The sequence below is a fragment of the Salvelinus fontinalis genome, unplaced genomic scaffold (assembly GCF_029448725.1).
Source record: "Salvelinus fontinalis isolate EN_2023a unplaced genomic scaffold, ASM2944872v1 scaffold_0541, whole genome shotgun sequence".
Taxonomy (NCBI): domain Eukaryota; kingdom Metazoa; phylum Chordata; class Actinopteri; order Salmoniformes; family Salmonidae; genus Salvelinus; species Salvelinus fontinalis.
Genome location: NW_026600750.1, coordinates 40,470 through 60,469, shown reverse-complemented (window position 1 = coordinate 60,469; position 20,000 = coordinate 40,470). Strand labels below are relative to the sequence as shown.

The window sequence follows — 20,000 nt, the reverse complement described above, 5'->3', positions numbered from 1 at the left end:
CAAGCGAACAGTTTCAAGCAGTTAGTGGTTAACTGGAGAGGAGAAGAGACCGGCGCGGCGCGTGCGTTTTATTCAGAGCTCTCAGCCTCCAGCCACGAGACGGACACGCACGGGGTACGAACACCTGTAGCTCGAGCTTGGATGTTTTGTTCAATTTGAATGCCTGATATTTGGTTATTTATGCTTTCGTTCATAGGAATTCACATCCGTTTTTTTTTTGTTGCAATATTCACTGTCAACTTTTTGGCAGACAACTGATTTAATTTGCTTCACAGCAGTGGCGGTTCAAGACCATTTCAACTGGGGGGGGGGGGGGGGGGGGGTTGTACTGTTAGAGGGGCCAGTTGTACTGTTAGAGGGGGGGCCAGTTGTACTGTTAGAGGGGGGGGCAGTTGTACTGTTAGAGGGGGGGCCAGTTGTACTGTTAGAGGGGGGCCCAGTTGTACTGTTAGAGGGGCCAGTTGTACTGTTAGAGGGGCCAGTTGTACTGTTAGAGGGGCCAGTTGTACTGTTAGAGGGGCCAGTTGTACTGTTAGAGGGGCCCAGTTGTACTGTTAGATGGGGGGCCAGTTGTACTGTTAGAGGGGGGGCAAGTTGTACTGTTAGAGGGGGGGCAAGTTGTACTGTTAGAGGGGCCAGTTACATGTGACGTTATTGTTGTCATATTGTTTTCTTCACTGCATTAGCAGGCGAAAGACCGTAATCATTCACCAATTTATTTACATTTCCATTATACTTTTAATTTGCATTTACATATTCAGTATCAAGTCACATCAACTGTATTCTCCGGTTCTTGTGGGGGGGTTTTGTGCAAAAAGATCAGCAAATTCATCTAGACTCAAAGCCTTTTCCCTCCTTGACTTAATACACCTAAATTGCTTAATCTGTCATCTGACATTTTGGACCTGATGTACGCGTTGCCACTGTCTAATAACGGATGTAAAAAAAAAAAAGAACGATAAACACATTTTTTGCTATGTAAAAATTATTTCATACTCCACATTTAGGGGGGGGCACAAGGGGTCCAAAATTGTTGTCACAGGGGCACTGGCCCCCCCTGCCCATAACCGCTAGTGCTTCACAGACATTATTTAAAAAATAAATTCAACAAAGGCTATTCCAAGTCATAGCCTACTGACGTACGTAAATCCCTTAAAACAATGCATTCTATTTTGATTCCTTTAAAAAATATTTCTTAAAAAGGAAAAACATTGGAATAAAACGGTGATGATGACAATAAAATGGTGCGAGACCGGAAATGATATCATAGGCCTGTAGTCTAGTCATTACGCACATCAATTATTTCATGAAGTGTTGAAGTATTTTGTCCAAACGGCCCTGAATCAAGATTTTTTTGTATTTGAAAGTAGACCACGACAGTCACTTAACTTATTGAAACATTGAATTGATATGAGCAGAAGGGGAAGTCATTAGAGCAAGGTGATTATCAAACAATACAACACGGAATCGGAGTAATATTGAGCGTCGCCCTCGGGATTGCAACTCTCCTAAATGCAGAGAAAGAGAGAGAGGGGGGAGGGGGGGGGGGGGTCTGTCTGCCCTCTGCCTTCACCGGGCGAAATCGCCTAAATATTTCAATAGCAAATTATTGGTGCGTGAACAGTGCAGCCAGTTTAATTATAGCCAAAAATGAATACTGATGCGTCAAATTCATATGACTTAATCTAAATTCATATCTTTAGCCAAAGATTTTATTCCAAACTAAATATGTTCTCAGCATTCAAGCGAAATAGAGGAAATCAAATTACATTTTTTATTTTATGACCAGCTCTGAACTTCAGAAGTTACCATAATTAACGTGTTTTGTCGCAGCACATCGAATGTCTAAATCCAAAACAATGAATGACCACACGAGAATTAGTACATGTAAAATGTCTCCCTACTTCCGGCCAACACTGTGCCCACGGTGCCCTGGTCTGACATACACTATATAGGGATAAGGGTGGCTTTTCGGACGCATCGTATGAGCAGTTAATTTCCGGATGTAATACCATCGGTACACTGGCCTATACGTGTTATCCCGTTCGCTCATATTAACCCCTAGACGCCATGATACTCCCCCTCCTCCTCCCTCAACCTTTATCATTACCACCCGCCAGATGAGCACTAAACAAATTGATTTAATATCCCCACCGTAACCTTGTACACAGTCGTTACCAAATTAAATGAATCCACAATGAATTAACACTTCATTTTATTCAAACGACTTACAGAAACGGTTGAGCCCAATAAAATGTTCATGCCGAGATTAGAGGTAGGCAATGAGGAATCTACACGAAAACCGTAAGATTTGCATAATAAATAAAGGGGTGTGGCGCCACACTCGGAAGCTACGGGGGGCTCAGGGGGGGTGGGAGGTCTTTGTAGGAGTGATGTGTTCTGGTCTGTTACTGTGAATTTACAGTTAGTTTCAGGGGATACAGACAGGATGAGCTTCAGGGGATACAGACAGACAGACAGGATGGGCGTCAGGGGATACAGACAGACAGGATGAGCTTTAGGGGACAGACAGACAGGATGAGTTTTAGGGGATACAGACAGACAGGATGAGTTTCAGGGGGTACAGACAGGATGAGCTTTAGGGGATACAGACAGACAGGATGAGCTTTAGGGGATACAGACAGACAGAATGAGCTTTAGGGGATACAGACAGAATGAGCTTTAGGGGATACAGACAGACAGGATGAGCTTCAGGGGATACAGACAGACAGGATGAGCTTCAGGGGATACAGACAGACAGGATGAGCTTCAGGGGATACAGACAGACAGGATGAGCTTCAGGGGATACGTGGGATATGATGAGCATTAGCTAGATAACGTCAACAGTGAAGAGGCGACTGGAGAGAGGAACTCTGCCTAGAAGGCCAGCATCCCGGAGTCGCCTCTTCACTGTCGACGTTGAGACTGGTGTTTTGCGGGGTACCATTTCATGAAGCTGCCAGTTGAGGACTTGTGAGGCGTCTGTTTCTCAAACTAGACATTCTAATGTACTTGTCCTCTTGCTCAGTTGTGCACCAGGGCCTCCCACTCCTCTTTCTATTCTGGTTAGAGGCAGTTTGCGCTGTTCTGTGAAGGTAGTAGTACACAGCGTTGTACGAGATCTTCAGTTTCTTGGCAATTTCTCACATGGAATAGCCTTAATTTCTCAGAACAAGAATAGACTGACGAGTTTCAGAAGAAAGTTTGTTGTTTCTGGCCATTCTAAATCAGTAATCGAACCCACAAATGCTGATGCTCCAGATACTCAACCAGTCTAAAGAAGGCCAGTTTTATTGCTTCTTTAAATCAGAACAACAGTTTTCAGCTGTGCTAACATAATTGCAAAATGGTTTTCTAATGATCAATTAGACTTTTAAACTGATCAACTTGGATTAGCAAACACAACATACCATTGGAACACAGGAGGGATGGTTGCTGATAATGGGCCTCTAGATATTCTATACAAAAATCTAACGTTTCCAGCTACAATAGTCATTTACAACATTAACAATGTCTACACTATTTCGGATCAATTTGATGTTCTTTTAATTAATGGACAAGATAAAAGGAAATTTCAAAGAGACCCCAAACTTTTGAACGGTAGTATAGCTAGATAACATGGATAGTTCCAACAGTGTGTAAAGTGTACATTGGTGACACTCATTATCAAAGCAGTGAGTATTTTTTTTATTACACGATCAAATTAAGTTTTGTTTGTTGCAATAATTGGTTTACAAATTCCACAAAATTTACTGAAAATAACAGGTTTTATTTTCAGGAATAATTTGATGCCATTACACACATACGCATTAGCAACAGTTTGAATGAAGCGATTAGCATTAGCAACAGTTTGAATGAAGCGGTTAGCATTAGCGACAGTTTGAATGAAGCGGTTAGCATTAGCGACAGTTTGAAAGAAGCCGTTAGCATTTGCAACAGTTTGAATGAAGCAGTTAGCATTAGCAACAGTTTGAATGAAGCCGTTAGCATTAACAACAGTTTGAATGAAGCCGTTAGCATTAACAACAGTTTGAATGAAGCCGTTAGCATTAACAGTTTGAAAGAAGCAGTTAGCATTAGCAACAGTTTGAATGAAGCCGTTAGCATTAACAGTTTGAAAGAAGCAGTTAGCATTAGCAACAGTTTGAATGAAGCAGTTAGCATTAGCAACAGTTTGAAAGAAGCGGTTAGCATTAGCAACAGTTTGAAAGAAGCCGTTAGCATTAGCAACAGTTTGAATGAAGCGGTTAGCATTAGCAACAGTTTGAAAGAAGCGGTTAGCATTAGCAACAGTTTTGAAAGAAGCAGTTAGCATTAGTTAGCACAAGACTGCAATCATTATGCCAAATGGTACCCGTATATTCCTCACATAATGAACTACTGTTGACCAGAGCCCCATAGGACTCCGGTCTAAAGTAGTGCACTATATAGAGAATAACATGACACACAGTAAAGAAGCGAGCCTGGGGCCCAGATTCTGCCAGGGCATCGCATCACACAGTTCCATAAAGAGCTGGCTAGAGATCAGAAACAGACTGGCGCCCGGGCTAGTCTACAGTGACGTGGGCGCAGGGGGGGGGGCCATGTTAACTCCGTCACAAATCACATAAACTTAGAATGTTTGGAAGGACTGCCGCCGTTAAAAGGACTGTGAGACTTCCGTTTGGTCGCCTGACTAGGAGTCACCGTGCTCTTCTCTCTCACAGCGTCTCCTCCAGGTCTATCTGCCGAGCAGCAGCCAGAAGAGATGTCATGGTCCTCGTGGTGGTTGGCTGAGGCCTGCCAGGCCGACGCCCTTCCCGGTGCTGTCTGGGCCTCTGTTAAGGGGTCAAACAGCAGGTCGAAGGACAGTTCGTCAGTCTGAGAGGGGTCAGAGAGGCGTCCCTGTTCTCTAGCGGGCCCCGTAGAGTCTAGAAGACTGTGGTCGCCGCTTCCAGCGCCTCTCCCAGAGGAGGATCCAGACCCGGTTCCCGTCGTCGTGGATACGGGCGCGAGAGAAGCTGCCTGAAGAGTCTCGGACACTGTCACTGGAGTGGAAGAGGTTCCCTTTATCCTGCACGCCAAGTCGAAACCCTCAGCCTCGGTCTGTCCACGTCGCTCTTGCTCAGAGTCAGGATCCAGGAAGAGTTCAGAGCAGCCCTCCACCTCAGGTACCAGGGTCACATCCAGTCTGAGGTCAAGGGTCAAGTCCGGTGTGTCGGCAGAAGTCAGGGAGGAAGCCAGGGACAGGTGTGATCCTGAGGACAGGTGAGACCCCGCCGAGCTGCAGCTCTCGGGCCCCTCCAGCATCATAGAGTCCAGCTCAGAGATCTTATCCAGGTAGGCAGCGTCCATGGACGCTTCGCTGGACATGGGGTCCGTCTCGTCCTCCGTCAGATTGTGGGACGTGGTGGCTCCTCCCGCGGTTTGGTTTCTCTCGCTGTGCCCCGACCCCGAAGACGTGTCGAGCTGCTGCTCCTCCTCCTCTCCATTGTGATTGGGTGATGTCACGGAGGTCACGAAGGTTATATCAGAAGCCTTGTGGCTCTGCCAGGCTGCAGCCCAGAACGGCTCGGTGGCGACGGAGAGTCCCGACTCGGCTACGTTACTGGAAGACAAACTGTTGGATAACCGAGTAGTGAGACTGGACCGTTTAGTTGCTACAGTGGAGGCACTACTGCTACTGCTGGATGTTATACTGTCCTCAAAACTGAGTCTCCTTAGATGAGTCACAGCCTTATAACCAAGCTTCTTCTTGTCTTCACCAACACTGGGACTCTTCAGACTGAGGCAGCGGAAGGCAGAGGAGGGAGTGGAGAACAGGAAGAGGTCAGAGGGAACGATGGCGTCAATACTATCGGTTTCTATAGAGTCTTTGTGTCCAGCGAGCGTCACGCCGAAACCTCTCCGGTGGTCCCGGAACGTCTCGGAGCCGGCGGCGTTGAGCTCCATGGCGTTAGACGTTGCCAGGAGGTAGTTGTGGTGAGCGGACAACGTCTTGGATTCTCCCTCCAGACTGGCGCAGATGGAGGCCTTCTCCATGTCACTCAGACTCCTCGTCATGCCACCGATCCTCTGATAGTGGACCCTGGTCCCGGCTTCACCCTCCCCAGAGGAGGTGCTCTCTGGACGGGCATCGGTGTGGCCCTGGGGTGCTTCTCTGTGGTTTCTCGGGAGCCCCTCCGCTCCCCCCCGGGCCTCCAGTTCTTCTATGTACTGGTCGCTGCGTTCCAGAGCTTTCTTCAGGTGGTCCACATCTCTTTCGTACTGATGAATCTTGGCTTCCAACGCTGCTACCGTGTACCGGCCAAACCTGAGGGGTGGATCACAGCAGAAAGATGAGAGTTAGAATTGAATTTGAGAGCATATAAAGATATATTTTTTTGGCGAGGGGTAAAAACAACACATATAAATCAAAACGATATGTGCATTTAACCCCAGATACTAACGCTGGAACGTATTAGTTGAAACACTTATTTTCAAAAGAGGTCCTGAGGTACAGAATGTTACCATGAAGAACACCAAAGGGGAGGCACAGTGCAGGGAGCGCAAATAGTTGATCACATCAATGTGATTCCAGGATGGATATTAGTTCATCTCACCACTGATAAACAGTCAGAAATACGTAGAACCTGTATCCGTAGAGAGACGCATACAAAATGGATTCCGGATCAAATATTTTAACCTCTTGACCAAAAAACAATTTATTTTGAGAACCTGAATAAAAATAAGTTGATTAGTCATCGCTTTTTTTTTTACCAGAACATTCCACCCAGTCGTCCATTACCGTCCCAGTTGAAACCACTCCAGAACATTCCCCCCAGTCGTCCATTACCACCCCAGTTGAAACCACTCCAGAACATTCTACCCAGTCGTCCATTACCGTCCCAGTTGAAACCACTCCAGAACATTCTACCCAGTCGTCCATTACCACCCCAGTTGAAACCACTCCAGAACATTCCCCCCAGTCGTCCATTACCATCCCAGTTGAAACCACTCCAGAACATTCCCCCCAGTCGTCCATTACCATCCCAGTTGAAACCACTCCAGAACATTCTACCCAGTCGTCCATTACCATCCCAGTTGAAACCACTCCAGAACATTCTACCCAGTCGTCCATTACCATCCCAGTTGAAACCACACCAGAACATTCCACCCAGTCGTCCATTACCACCCCAGTTGAAACCACTCCAGAACATTCTACCCAGTCGTCCATTACCACCCCAGTTGAAACCACTCCGGAACATTCTACCCAGTCGTCCATTACCACCCCAGTTGAAACCACTCCGGAACATTCCACCCAGTCGTCCATTACCACCCCAGTTGAAACCACTCCGGAACATTCCACCCAGTCGTCCATTACCATCCCAGAACATTCTACCCAGTCGTCCATTACCGTCCCAGTTGAAACCACTCCAGAACATTCCACCCAGTCGTCCATTACCATCCCAGTTGAAACCACTCCGGAACATTCCATAATACACACAACAGAATAACATAAAAGACGAGTACGTACTTCTGAGGAGATCTACTGGAAACCTCGGCTCTCAACCTCACGTTCTCCTGAACCAGGTCAATAGTCTGACACCGCAACGTCTTGTTAGCCTTGAGCAGAGGAACACAACTTCCTTATTTCATATAAATATATTCCATTACATTCTGGAACTGCATATACACTGCTCCAAAAAATAAATAAAGGGAACACTAAAATAACACATCCTAGAGCTGAATGATTTCACAGAAGTGTGATTGACTTGGGAGTTACATTGTGTTGTTTAAGTGTTCCCTTTATTTTTTTAGAGCAGTGTGTATTTATATTCTATTACATTCTGGAACTGCACAAATTTCAGACATTATTTGTCAGTTACTTTGTGTATTGTCATCTTTTGAATGTGTGTATGTGACATTGATCTGATGATACCACAGTGACAAAACTGTTACTTCCTGTGTCTAATTGACACTTTTAACGACCCCAATTACGTTGATTGAATTGACACACAAAAGAAACATTCCAATTATGGTTTCTGTTGTTTTTGGCGCAGTGCGCACCGCGTACAAGGAACATAAAAGGACTATAAAAAGGATTCATCGTAACGAGTTAGGTTAGCTTCCTCCGTCGACGGATCGTATTCGTTAATACCTCTTTCAGTTTCTCCACGTCCAGTTTGATCCGGCTGTAGCCATCTGTAGCGGCTCTCAGCTTGTTCCTCCACTCTTCCGCAACACCGGGCTCCAGATCCCGGTCTTCTCTCCGGCTGGCTGCTATAGTACAGGGATCTAGTACCATCTTCAGCTGGGACTCCAGGCTCCGGTTCTTGTTCCTCAGCTCTTCGTTCTCTTTGAGGAGACCTTCCATTTCATCCTGAATGATAAAAAAGACAAGATGTCCCACCATAGAATTACATATAGAAGTCATAGTGATTCAGAGGATCTCTCTCTGATGTAACGAGAGGATCTCTCTCTGATGTAACGAGAGGATCTCTCTCTGATGTAACGAGAGGATCTCTCTCTGATGTAACGAGAGGATCTCTCTCTGATGTAACGAGAGGATCTCTCTCTGATGTAACGAGAGGATCTCTCTCTGATGTAACGAGAGGATCTCTCTCTGATGTAACGAGAGGATCTCTCTCTGATGTAACGAGAGGATCTCTCTCTGATGTAACGAGAGGATCTCTCTCTGATGTAACGAGAGGATCTCTCTCTGATGTAACGAGAGGATCTCTGTGATGTAACGAGAGGATCTCTGTGATGTAACGAGAGGATCTCTGATGTAACGAGAGGATCTCTGATGTAACGAGAGGATCTCTGATGTAATGAGAGGATCTCTGATGTAATAAGAGGATCTCTGATGTAATGAGAGGATCTCTGATGTAATAAGAGGATCTCTGATGTAATAAGAGGATCTCTGATGTAGGCTAGGGGTTCTCAAACTGGGGGCCGCTGAATTATTTAGAATTTGTTTAAATATTATTATTTTTTAAATTAATTTTGTCCAAAGTATAAGTGGAATAAGTGTAATGGCAAAATGTGTTGAATTGCAGGAAATTAGCTAGAAAATTCTCTCCATTGCCAAGAGGTGAGCCATTAAAATGTTAACGGACGAATCAGGGCTCGAGCTTTGGTTTGTCCGGTCATGCACAGCCAAAGTCATAGTAAAACTCCTTGTATGCTAATTTTTATCTCACTTGAGTTTAAAAGGGGGCCCCAGATGAATGTTCTATCACAAAAGGGGGCCCCAGATGAATGTTTTATCACAAAAGGGGGCCCCAGCCCCAAAAAGAGAAACCCTGATGTAGGCTACAAGGTGCTTACCAGAAAGTATTTTGGCCCCTTGCCTTTCTCCACATCTTGTTACGTTACAGCCTTATTCTAAAATGTATTAAATTGTTATATTTCCCCATCAATCTACACACAATACCCCATACTGACATCACAATACCCCATACTGACATCACAATACCCCATAATGACATCACAATATCCCATAACGACAAAACAAAGTTTTTAGAAATGTTTGTAAATGTATTAAAAAACAACAGCTGGGCTCCGGCTGGGCCACTCAAGGACATTTAGAGACTTGTCCCGAAGCCACTCCTGCATTGTCTTTGCTGTGTGCTTAGGGTCGTTGTCCTGTTGGAAGGTGAACCTTCGCCCCAGTCTGAGGTCCTGAGCAGGTTTTCATCAAGGACCTCTCTGTACTTTGTCCCGTTCATCTTTCCCTCGATCCTGACTAGTCTCCCTGCCGCTGAAAAACATCCCCACAGCATGATGCTGCCACCACCATGCTTCACCGTAGGGATGGTATTGGCCAGGTGATGAGCAGTGCTCGGTACCCTTCCCCAGATGTACCCTTCCCCTGGACACAATCCTGTCTCGGAGCTCTACGGACAATTCCTTCAACCTCATGGCTTGGTATTTGCTCTGACATGTACTGTCAACTGTGGGACCTTATATAGACAGGTGTGTGCTTTTCCAAATCATGTCCAATCTTATTGAATTTACACACAGGTGGACTCCAATCAAGTTGTAGAAACATCTCAAGGATCATCAATGGAAACAGGATAAACATGAGCCCAATGTTGAGTCTCATAGGGTCTGAAAACTTATGTAAATAAGGTTATTTTTTTGTTGATAAATTTGCAAACATTTCTCAAAAAAACTGTTTTCGCTTTGTCATTATGGGGTATTATATGTAGATTGATGAGGGAAACATGAATTTAAACCATTTTAGAATGAGGCTGTAACGTAACAAAATGTGGAAAAAGTCAAGGGGTCTGAAGACTTTACGAACGCCAAACTGCTAGAAGGGGAAACAGGTAAAGGAGACAGACGACAGGATAACAGGTAAAGGAGACAGACGACAGGATAACAGGTAAAGGAGACAGACGACAGGATAACAGGTAAAGGAGACAGACGACAGGATAACAGGTAAAGGAGACAGACGACAGGATAACAGGTAAAGGAGACAGACGACAGGATAACAGGTAAAGGAGACAGACGACAGGATAACAGGTAAAGGAGACAGACGACAGGATAACAGGTAACGGAGACAGACGACAGGATAACAGGTAACGGAGACAGACGACAGGATAACAGGTAAAGGAGACAGACGACAGGATAACAGGTAAAGGAGACAGACGACAGGATAACAGGTAAAGGAGACAGACGACAGGATAACAGGTAACGGAGACAGACGACAGGATAACAGGTAAAGGAGACAGACGACAGGATAACAGGTAAAGGAGACAGACGACAGGATAACAGGTAAAGGAGGCAGACGACAGGATAACAGGTAAAGGAGACAGGCGACAGGATAACAGGTAAAGGAGACAGACGACAGGATAACAGACGACAGGATAACAGGTAAAGGAGACAGGCGACAGGATAACAGGTAAAGGAGACAGACGACAGTACAAACAGACAGACGACAGGATAACAGGTAAAGGAGTCAGGCGACAGGATAACAGGTAAAGGAGACAGACGACAGGATAACAGGTAACGGAGACAGACGACAGGATAACAGGTAAAGGAGACAGACGACAGGATAACAGGTAAAGGAGACAGACGACAGGATAACAGGTAAAGGAGACAGACGACAGGATAACAGGTAAAGGAGACAGGCGACAGGATAACAGGTAAAGGAGACAGACGACAGGATAACAGACGACAGGATAACAGGTAAAGGAGACAGGCGACAGGATAACAGGTAAAGGAGACAGACGACAGTACAAACAGACAGACGACAGGATAACAGGTAAAGGAGTCAGGCGACAGGATAACAGGTAAAGGAGACAGACGACAGGATAACAGGTAAAGGAGACAGACGACAGGATAACAGACGACAGTATAACAGACGACAGTACAAACAGACAGACGACAGGATAACAGGTAAAGGAGACAGACGACAGGATAACAGGTAAAGGAGACAGACGACAGTATAACAGACGACAGTATAACAGACGACAGTATAACAGACGACAGTATAACAGACGACAGTATAAACAGACGACAGTATAACAGACGACAGTATAACAGACGACAGTATAACAGGCGACAGTACAACAGACGACAGTATAACAGACGGCAGTATAACAGACGACAGTATAACAGTATAACAGACGACAGTATAACAGGCGACAGTATAACAGGCGACAGTATAACAGGCGACAGTACAACAGGCGACAGTATAACAGGCGACAGTATAACAGACGACAGTATAACAGTATAACAGGCGACAGTATAACAGACGACAGTATAACAGACGACAGTATAACAGGCGACAGTATAACAGGCGACAGTATAACAGTATAACAGACGACAGTATAACAGGCGACAGTACAACAGGCGACAGTACAACAGGCGACAGTACAACAGGCGACAGTATAACAGGCGACAGTATAACAGACGACAGTATAACAGGCGACAGTATAACAGACAGGCGACAGTATAACAGGCGACAGTACAACAGACGACAGTATAACAGACAGGCGACAGTATAACAGGCGACAGTATAACAGACGACAGTACAACAGGCGACAGTATAACAGGCGACAGTACAACAGGCGACAGTACAACAGGCGACAGTACAACAGGAGACAGTATAACAGACAGGCGACAGTATAACAGACAGGCGACAGTATAACAGGCGACAGTATAACAGACAGGCGACAGTATAACAGGCGACAGTACAACAGACGACAGTACAACAGGCGACAGTACAACAGGCGACAGTATAACAGACGACAGTATAACAGACGACAGTATAACAGACGACAGTATAACAGGCGACAGTACAACAGACGACAGTACAACAGACGACAGTATAACAGGCGACAGTATAACAGGCGACAGTATAACAGGCGACAGTACAACAGACGACAGTATAACAGGCGACAGTATAACAGGCGACAGTACAACAGACGACAGTATAACAGGCGACAGTACAGACAGGCGACAGTACAACAGGCGACAGTATAACAGACAGGCGACAGTATAACAGACAGGCGACAGTATAACAGACAGGCGACAGTATAACAGGCGACAGTATAACAGACAGGCGACAGTACAACAGGCGACAGTACAACAGACGACAGTATAACAGGCGACAGTATAACAGGCGACAGTATAACAGACGACAGTACAACAGGCGACAGTATAACAGGCGACAGTATAACAGACGACAGTATAACAGGCGACAGTATAACAGACAGGCGACAGTATAACAGACAGGCGACAGTATAACAGGCGACAGTACAACAGACGACAGTATAACAGGCGACAGTATAACAGGCGACAGTATAACAGGCGACAGTATAACAGGCGACAGTACAACAGGCGACAGTATAACAGGCGACAGTATAACAGGCGACAGTATAACAGGCGACAGTATAACAGACGACAGTACAACAGGCGACAGTACAACAGGCGACAGTATAACAGACAGGCGACAGTACAACAGACGACAGTACAACAGACGACAGTACAACAGGCGACAGTATAACAGACAGGCGACAGTATAACAGGCGACAGTACAACAGACGACAGTATAACAGGCGACAGTATAACAGACGACAGTACAACAGGCGACAGTACAACAGGCGACAGTATAACAGACAGGCGACAGTACAACAGACGACAGTACAACAGACGACAGTACAACAGGCGACAGTATAACAGACAGGCGACAGTATAACAGGCGACAGTATAACAGACAGGCGACAGTATAACAGGCGACAGTACAACAGACGACAGTACGACAGTATAACAGACAGGCGACAGTATAACAGGCGACAGTATAACAGACAGGCGACAGTATAACAGGCGACAGTACAACAGACGACAGTACAACAGTATAACAGACGACAGTATAACAGACAGGCGACAGTATAACAGGCGACAGTACAACAGGCGACAGTATAACAGACAGGCGACAGTATAACAGGCGACAGTATAACAGACAGGCGACAGTATAACAGGCGACAGTACAACAGACGACAGTACAACAGAACAACAGACGACAGTACAACAGGCGACAGTACAACAGACGTCAGTATAACAGGCGACAGTATAACAGGCGACAGTATAACAGACGACAGTATAACAGACGACAGTATAACAGGCGACAGTATAACAGGCGACAGTATAACAGACGACAGTATAACAGGCGACAGTATAACAGGCGACAGTATAACAGTATAACAGACGACAGTATAACAGGCGACAGTATAACAGGCGACAGTATAACAGTATAACAGACGACAGTATAACAGGCGACAGTATAACAGACGACAGTATAACAGACGGCAGTATAACAGACGACAGTATAACAGACAGACGGCAGTATAACAGACAGACGGCAGTATAACAGACGACAGTATAACAGACGACAGTATAACAGACGGCAGTATAACAGACGACAGTATAACAGACGGCAGTATAACAGACGACAGTACAACAGACGACAGTATAACAGGCGACAGTATAACAGACGGCAGTATAACAGACGGCAGTATAACAGACGGCAGTATAACAGGCGACAGTATAACAGGCGACAGTATAACAGACGACAGTATAACAGACGACAGTATAACAGACAGACGACAGTATAACAGACAGACGGCAGTATAACAGACGACAGTATAACAGACGACAGTATAACAGACAGACGACAGTATAACAGACAGACGACAGTATAACAGACAGACGACAGTATAACAGACGACAGGATAACAGACGACAGGATAACAGACGACAGGATAACAGACGACAGTATAACAGACGACAGTATAACAGACGACAGGATAACAGGCGACAGGATAACAGGCGACAGTACAACAGGCAACAGTACAACAGACGACAGTATAAACAGACGACAGTACAACAGACGACAGTACAACAGACGACAGTATAACAGACGACAGTATAACAGACGACAGTATAACAGACGACAGTATAACAGACGACAGTATAACAGACGACAGTATAACAGACGACAGTATAACAGACGACAGTATAACAGACGACAGTATAACAGACGGCAGTATAACAGACGGCAGTATAACAGACGACAGTATAACAGACGACAGTACAGACAGACGACAGTATTAAACAGACGACAGTATTAAACAGACGACAGTATAAACGTGCAGTATATTTAACTTACTTCATATTCCCTCAACAGAAGCTCTCCCCTGGTCTTTCGGAGGTGTTTCTTCACAGAATAGCTCTCGTTGGACTCGCTCTCATTTGTCCCTCCTAAAAGAACATAAAAAAGGACCACCGTAGGTAATCAATTCACGAACAAAGAATTGTAACTCTGCCACCTTTAGCTACTGTAACAACAACAGTTGCCACAAAGTGCTTTACAGGTTCCCAGCCTAATCTAGACCCCAAACAGTGAGTATACAGCAACAGGGGAAAACCTCCCTAGAAGGAAGAAACCTTGAGAGGGGGCTTTCTCTTCTGTTTCATATTATGCAGAGATAACCATGTTGACATATTATGCAGAGATAACCATGTTGACATATTATACAGAGATAACCATGTTGACATATTATGCAGAGATAACCTGGTTGACATATTATGCAGAGATAACCCGGTTGATATATTATGCAGAGATAACCCGGTTGACATATTATGCAGAGATAACCTGGTTGACATATTATGCAGAGATAACCCGGTTGACATATTATACAGAGATAACCTGGTTGACATATTATGCAGAGATAACCTGGTTGACATATTATGCAGAGATAACCTGGTTGACATATTATGCAGAGATAACCCGGTTGACATATTTTGCAGTAGCTGTTAGGCCATTACTCGTACCTATAATTTCTCTGCACGGGTTCTCTGAGTTGATGGGAACTCGGCATGAAGGACATTGACTAGCCTTCTTCAACCAAATGTCCATGCAGCAAGAACAGAACACGTGGTTATTGGCACAGATGACGGGATGGCGGACCTGCAGATAGCAATGTTAGAAAGAAAGAATCGTTATTTTAATGATCGATTGCAATACAACTATCCGTGCATTGTAGGCACTGCGCTATTGAGAGACGAATCAAGAATAGTTCAACTATAGCTAATATTTGTCATTGCAAAGCCTTCCTACTAAATTGCACCAAGATGCTAGCTAACTAAGCTAACAACACATGACATGATCTGCAGCCGCAAACAAGAATTGGTCGATGTAATTAGTCAACAAATGTGTAGCTAACTAGCCATTCACAGGCAAATATGAGTAGCTAATCGTTACAAGGTTCAAAATGTACATCACTTGCTAAACGAATATTTACTAGGCAAGGAAGCTAACGTTATCGAAGTTGGCTAATCAACAGCTAACTAGCTTAGCTAGCATTTCTGTCTACGTAAATGGTTGCATTTGCTAAACACGTTGTTCCAAAACGGAATACCCAACAAAATATAAACTGAATTACCTTTCCAAGGCAGATCTGGCATGATATGGGTAAAGTTAGAGAAAGAGTCACGTTTTGAAAGTTGTTTGCCATTGTTTTGTTCAAGAGTTTCGGCGAGAAACTACAACAACAAAAAACCCTCCTCCGACAAAAAAAGCACCGCCTTCAGAACCACATGACTACGGAAAGCCAAATGGTAGAAAATGCATCGCTGCTCTGCTTTGCGTTTCAAAGACAGCCAAACGACATAGACAGCAGGACCATAGACAGCACCTGGAAGAAAACCTGTGCCTTTCAACCTCAGACAGGACAGACATGGGGATATTGGTTTTTCATTAACATTTTCAACTTTTTAAAATGTATTTTTAACAAAAGAACAGAATTATAAAAATAAAATATATATATTTCGACTCTACAGTCCAAAAAATCAGGTAAAACTTCTCTCAAATCCAACTCCCCAGAAATTGCAGTCTATACCCCTCAAACTGAACTCTGGACCTTGAAACCAGTTCCACTGCGTTTTTTTTTTACATTGTTCCCCTCTAACCAGGGCCTGATTTAGACCTGTGACTCCAGGTGGGTGATTCCCCTCTAATCATGGCCTGATTTAGACCTGGGACACTAGGTGGGTGATTCCCCTCTAATAATCCCCAGTTTACAATTGGCTCATTCATCCCCCTCCTCTCCCCTGTAACTATTCCCCAGGTCGTTGCTGCAAATGAGAACGTGTTCTCAGTCAACTTACCTGGTAAAATAACGGTAAAATAAAAATAATAAAAAATAATAATAATCAGGGACTGATTTAGACCTGGGACACCAGGTGGGTGATTCCCCTCTAATCAGGGACTGATTTAGACCTGGGACACCAGGTGGGTCATATTAACGATCAACGAGAAGAGAAGCAGACTCTGGACCTCGTAGGGTCAGAGTTCAATACCCCTGGTCTGTACGGTATGCCAAATGCAACAACATATCCGTCATGTTTTTCAGATTGCAGAACACCAGACAGTGTTAACCTTGATACATAAACAGAACTGAAGGATCCATTTCAGATCAGATGTTCAGACAATGGACCTCCATAGACATTAGAGGAAGAACCTCTGATCAAATCAAATCAACAATACAATGGTTAGTCTAGTACACAGGTGTCAAACTCATTCCACGGAGGGCCGAGTGTCTGCGGGTTTTCGCTCCTCCCTTGTACTTGATTGATGAATTAACATCACTAATTAGTTAGGAACTCCCCACACCTGGTTGTCTAGGGCTTTATTGAAAGGAAAAACCAAAAACCTGCAGACACTAGGCCCTCCGTGGAATGAGTTTGACACCCCTGGTCTAGTATATCTCTATGCAGTGGTTAGTCTAGTATATCTCTATGCAGTGGTTAGTCTAGTATATCTCTATGCAGTGGTTAGTCTAGTATATCTCTATGCAGTGGTTAGTCTAGTATATCTCTATGCAGTGGTTAGTCTAGTATATCTCTATGCAGTGGTTAGTCTAGTATATCTCTATGCAGTGGTTAGTCTAGTATATCTCTATGCAGTGGTTAGTCTAGTATATCTCTATGCAGTGGTTAGTCTAGTATATCTCTATGCAGTGGTTAGTCTAGTATATCTCTATGCAGTGGTTAGTCTAGTATATCTCTATGCAATGGCTGTGTGTCTCCATCGTTGTCCCCTCTCAATGCCGTTACTCACATCTAGACCTCTGTGTGTCTCCATCGTTGTCCTTCTCTCAATGCCATTACTCACATCTAGACCTCTGTGTGTCTCCATCGTTGTCCTTCTCTCCATGCCATTACTCACATCTAGACCTCTGTGTCTCCCTCGTTGTCCTTCTCTCCATGCCATTACTCACATCTAGACCTCTGTGTCTCCATCGTTGTCCCCTCTCCATGCCATTACTCACATCTAGACCTCTGTGTGTCTCCATCGTTGTCCTTCTCTCATTGCCATAACTCACATCTAGACCTCTGTGTGTCTCCATCGTTGTCCTCCTCTCAATGTCATTACTCACATCTAGACCTCTGTGTGTCTCCATCGTTGTCCTTCTCTCAATGCCATTACTCACATCTAGACCTCTGTGTCTCCATCGTTGTCCCCTCTCAATGCCATTACTCATATCTAGACCTCTGTGTGTCTCCATCGTTGTCCTTCTCTCAATGCCATTACTCACATCTAGACCTCTGTGTCTCCATCGTTGTCCTTCTCTCAATGCCATTACTCACATCTAGACCTCTGTGTGTCTCCATCGTTGTCCCCTCTCAATGCCATTACTCACATCTAGACCTCTGTGTCTCCATCGTTGTCCCCTCTCAATGCCATTACTCACATCTAGACCTCTGTGTGTCTCCATCGTTGTCCTTCTCTCAATGCCATTACTCACATCTAGACCTCTGTGTGTCTCCATCGTTGTCCCCTCTCAATGCCATTACTCACATCTAGACCTCTGTGTGTCTCCATCGTTGTCCTTCTCTCAATGCCATTACTCACATCTAGACCTCTGTGTGTCTCCATCGTTGTCCTTCTCTCAATGCCATTACTCACATCTAGACCTCTGTGTGTCTCCATCGTTGTCCTTCTCTCAATGCCATTACTCACATCTAGACCTCTGTGTGTCTCCATCGTTGTCCCCTCTCAATGCCATTACTCACATCTAGACCTCTGTGTCTCCGTCGTTGTCCTCCTCTCAATGCCATTACTCACATCTAGACCTCTGTGTGTCTCCATCGTTGTCCTTCTCTCAATGCCATTACTCACATCTAGACCTCTGTGTGTCTCCATCGTTGTCCCCTCTCAATGCCATTACTCACATTTAGACCTCTGTGTGTCTCCATCGTTGTCCTTCTCTCAATGCCATTACTCACATCTAGACCTCTGTGTGTCTCCATCGTTGTCCCCTCTCAATGCCATTACTCACATCTAGACCTCTGTATGTCTCCATCGTTGTCCCCTCTCAATGCCATTACTCACATCTAGACCTCTGTGTGTCCATCGTTGTCCCCTCTCAATGCCATTACTCATATCTAGACCTCTGTGTGTCTCCATCGTTGTCCTTCTCTCAATGCCATTACTCACATCTAGACCTCTGTGTCTCCATCGTTGTCCCCTCTCAATGCCATTACTCACATCTAGACCTCTGTGTGTCTCCATCGTTGTCCCCTCTCAATGCCATTACTCACATCTAGACCTCTGTGTGTCTCCATCGTTGTCCTTGTCTCAATGCCATTACTCACATCTAGACCTCTGTGTGTCCATCGTTGTCCCCTCTCAATGCCATTACTCACATCTAGACCTCTGTGTCTCCATCGTTGTCCTTGTCTCAATGCCATTACTCACATCTAGACCTCTGTGTGTCCATCGTTGTCCCCTCTCAATGCCATTACTCACATCTAGACCTCTGTGTGTCTCCATCGTTGTCCTTCTCTCAATGCCATTACTCACATCTAGACCTCTGTGTGTCTCCATCGTTGTCCTTCTCTCAATGCCATTACTCACATCTAGACCTCTGTGTGTCTCCATCGTTGTCCTTCTCTCAATGCCATTACTCACATCTAGACCTCTGTGTGTCTCCATCGTTGTCCTTCTCTCAATGCCATTACTCACATCTAGACCTCTGTGTGTCTCCATCGTTGTCCCCTCTCAATGCCATTACTCACATCTAGACCTCTGTGTGTCTCCATCGTTGTCCCCTCTCAATGCCATTACTCACATCTAGACCTCTGTGTGTCTCCATCGTTGTCCTTCTCTCAATGTCATTACTCACATCTAGACCTCTGTGTGTCTCCATCGTTGTCCCCTCTCAATGCCATTACTCACATCTAGACCTCTGTGTGTCTCCATCGTTGTCCCCTCTCAATGCCATTACTCACATCTAGACCTCTGTGTGTCTCCATCGTTGTCCCCTCTCAATGCCATTACTCACATCTAGACCTCTGTGTGTCTCCATCGTTGTCCCCTCTCAATGCCATTACTCACATCTAGACCTCTGTGTGTCTCCATCGTTGTCCTTCTCTCAATGCCATTACTCACATCTAGACCTCTGTGTGTCTCCATCGTTGTCCCCTCTCAATGCCATTACTCACATCTAGACCTCTGTGTGTCT

General features: G+C 45.0%; 2 protein-coding genes across 2 annotated transcripts in view; both read right to left on the bottom strand.

Moving 5' to 3' along the window:
* The window catches only part of pou4f1 (POU class 4 homeobox 1), a 2,907-nt gene extending 2,897 nt beyond the window's left edge, over positions 1–10 (bottom strand). The window contains exon 1 of the mRNA XM_055914379.1: positions 1–10. This exon is cut by the window's left edge and continues 444 nt beyond it. The gene's annotated coding sequence lies outside the window, so the exon portion shown is untranslated.
* Positions 11–3,663: 3,653 nt separating this feature from the next.
* Positions 3,664–16,073, bottom strand: LOC129846445 (ORC ubiquitin ligase 1-like). Its single transcript, XM_055914378.1, has 6 exons — positions 15,918–16,073; positions 15,307–15,442; positions 14,642–14,733; positions 8,120–8,341; positions 7,496–7,584; positions 3,664–6,292 (listed from the first exon to the last, which is right to left on the bottom strand). Exons 1-6 carry the CDS (start codon positions 15,987–15,989, stop codon positions 4,603–4,605), a joined length of 2,301 nt encoding a protein of 766 aa, XP_055770353.1. The 5' UTR covers positions 15,990–16,073; the 3' UTR covers positions 3,664–4,602.
* Between the last annotated feature and the right edge of the window lie 3,927 nt (positions 16,074–20,000).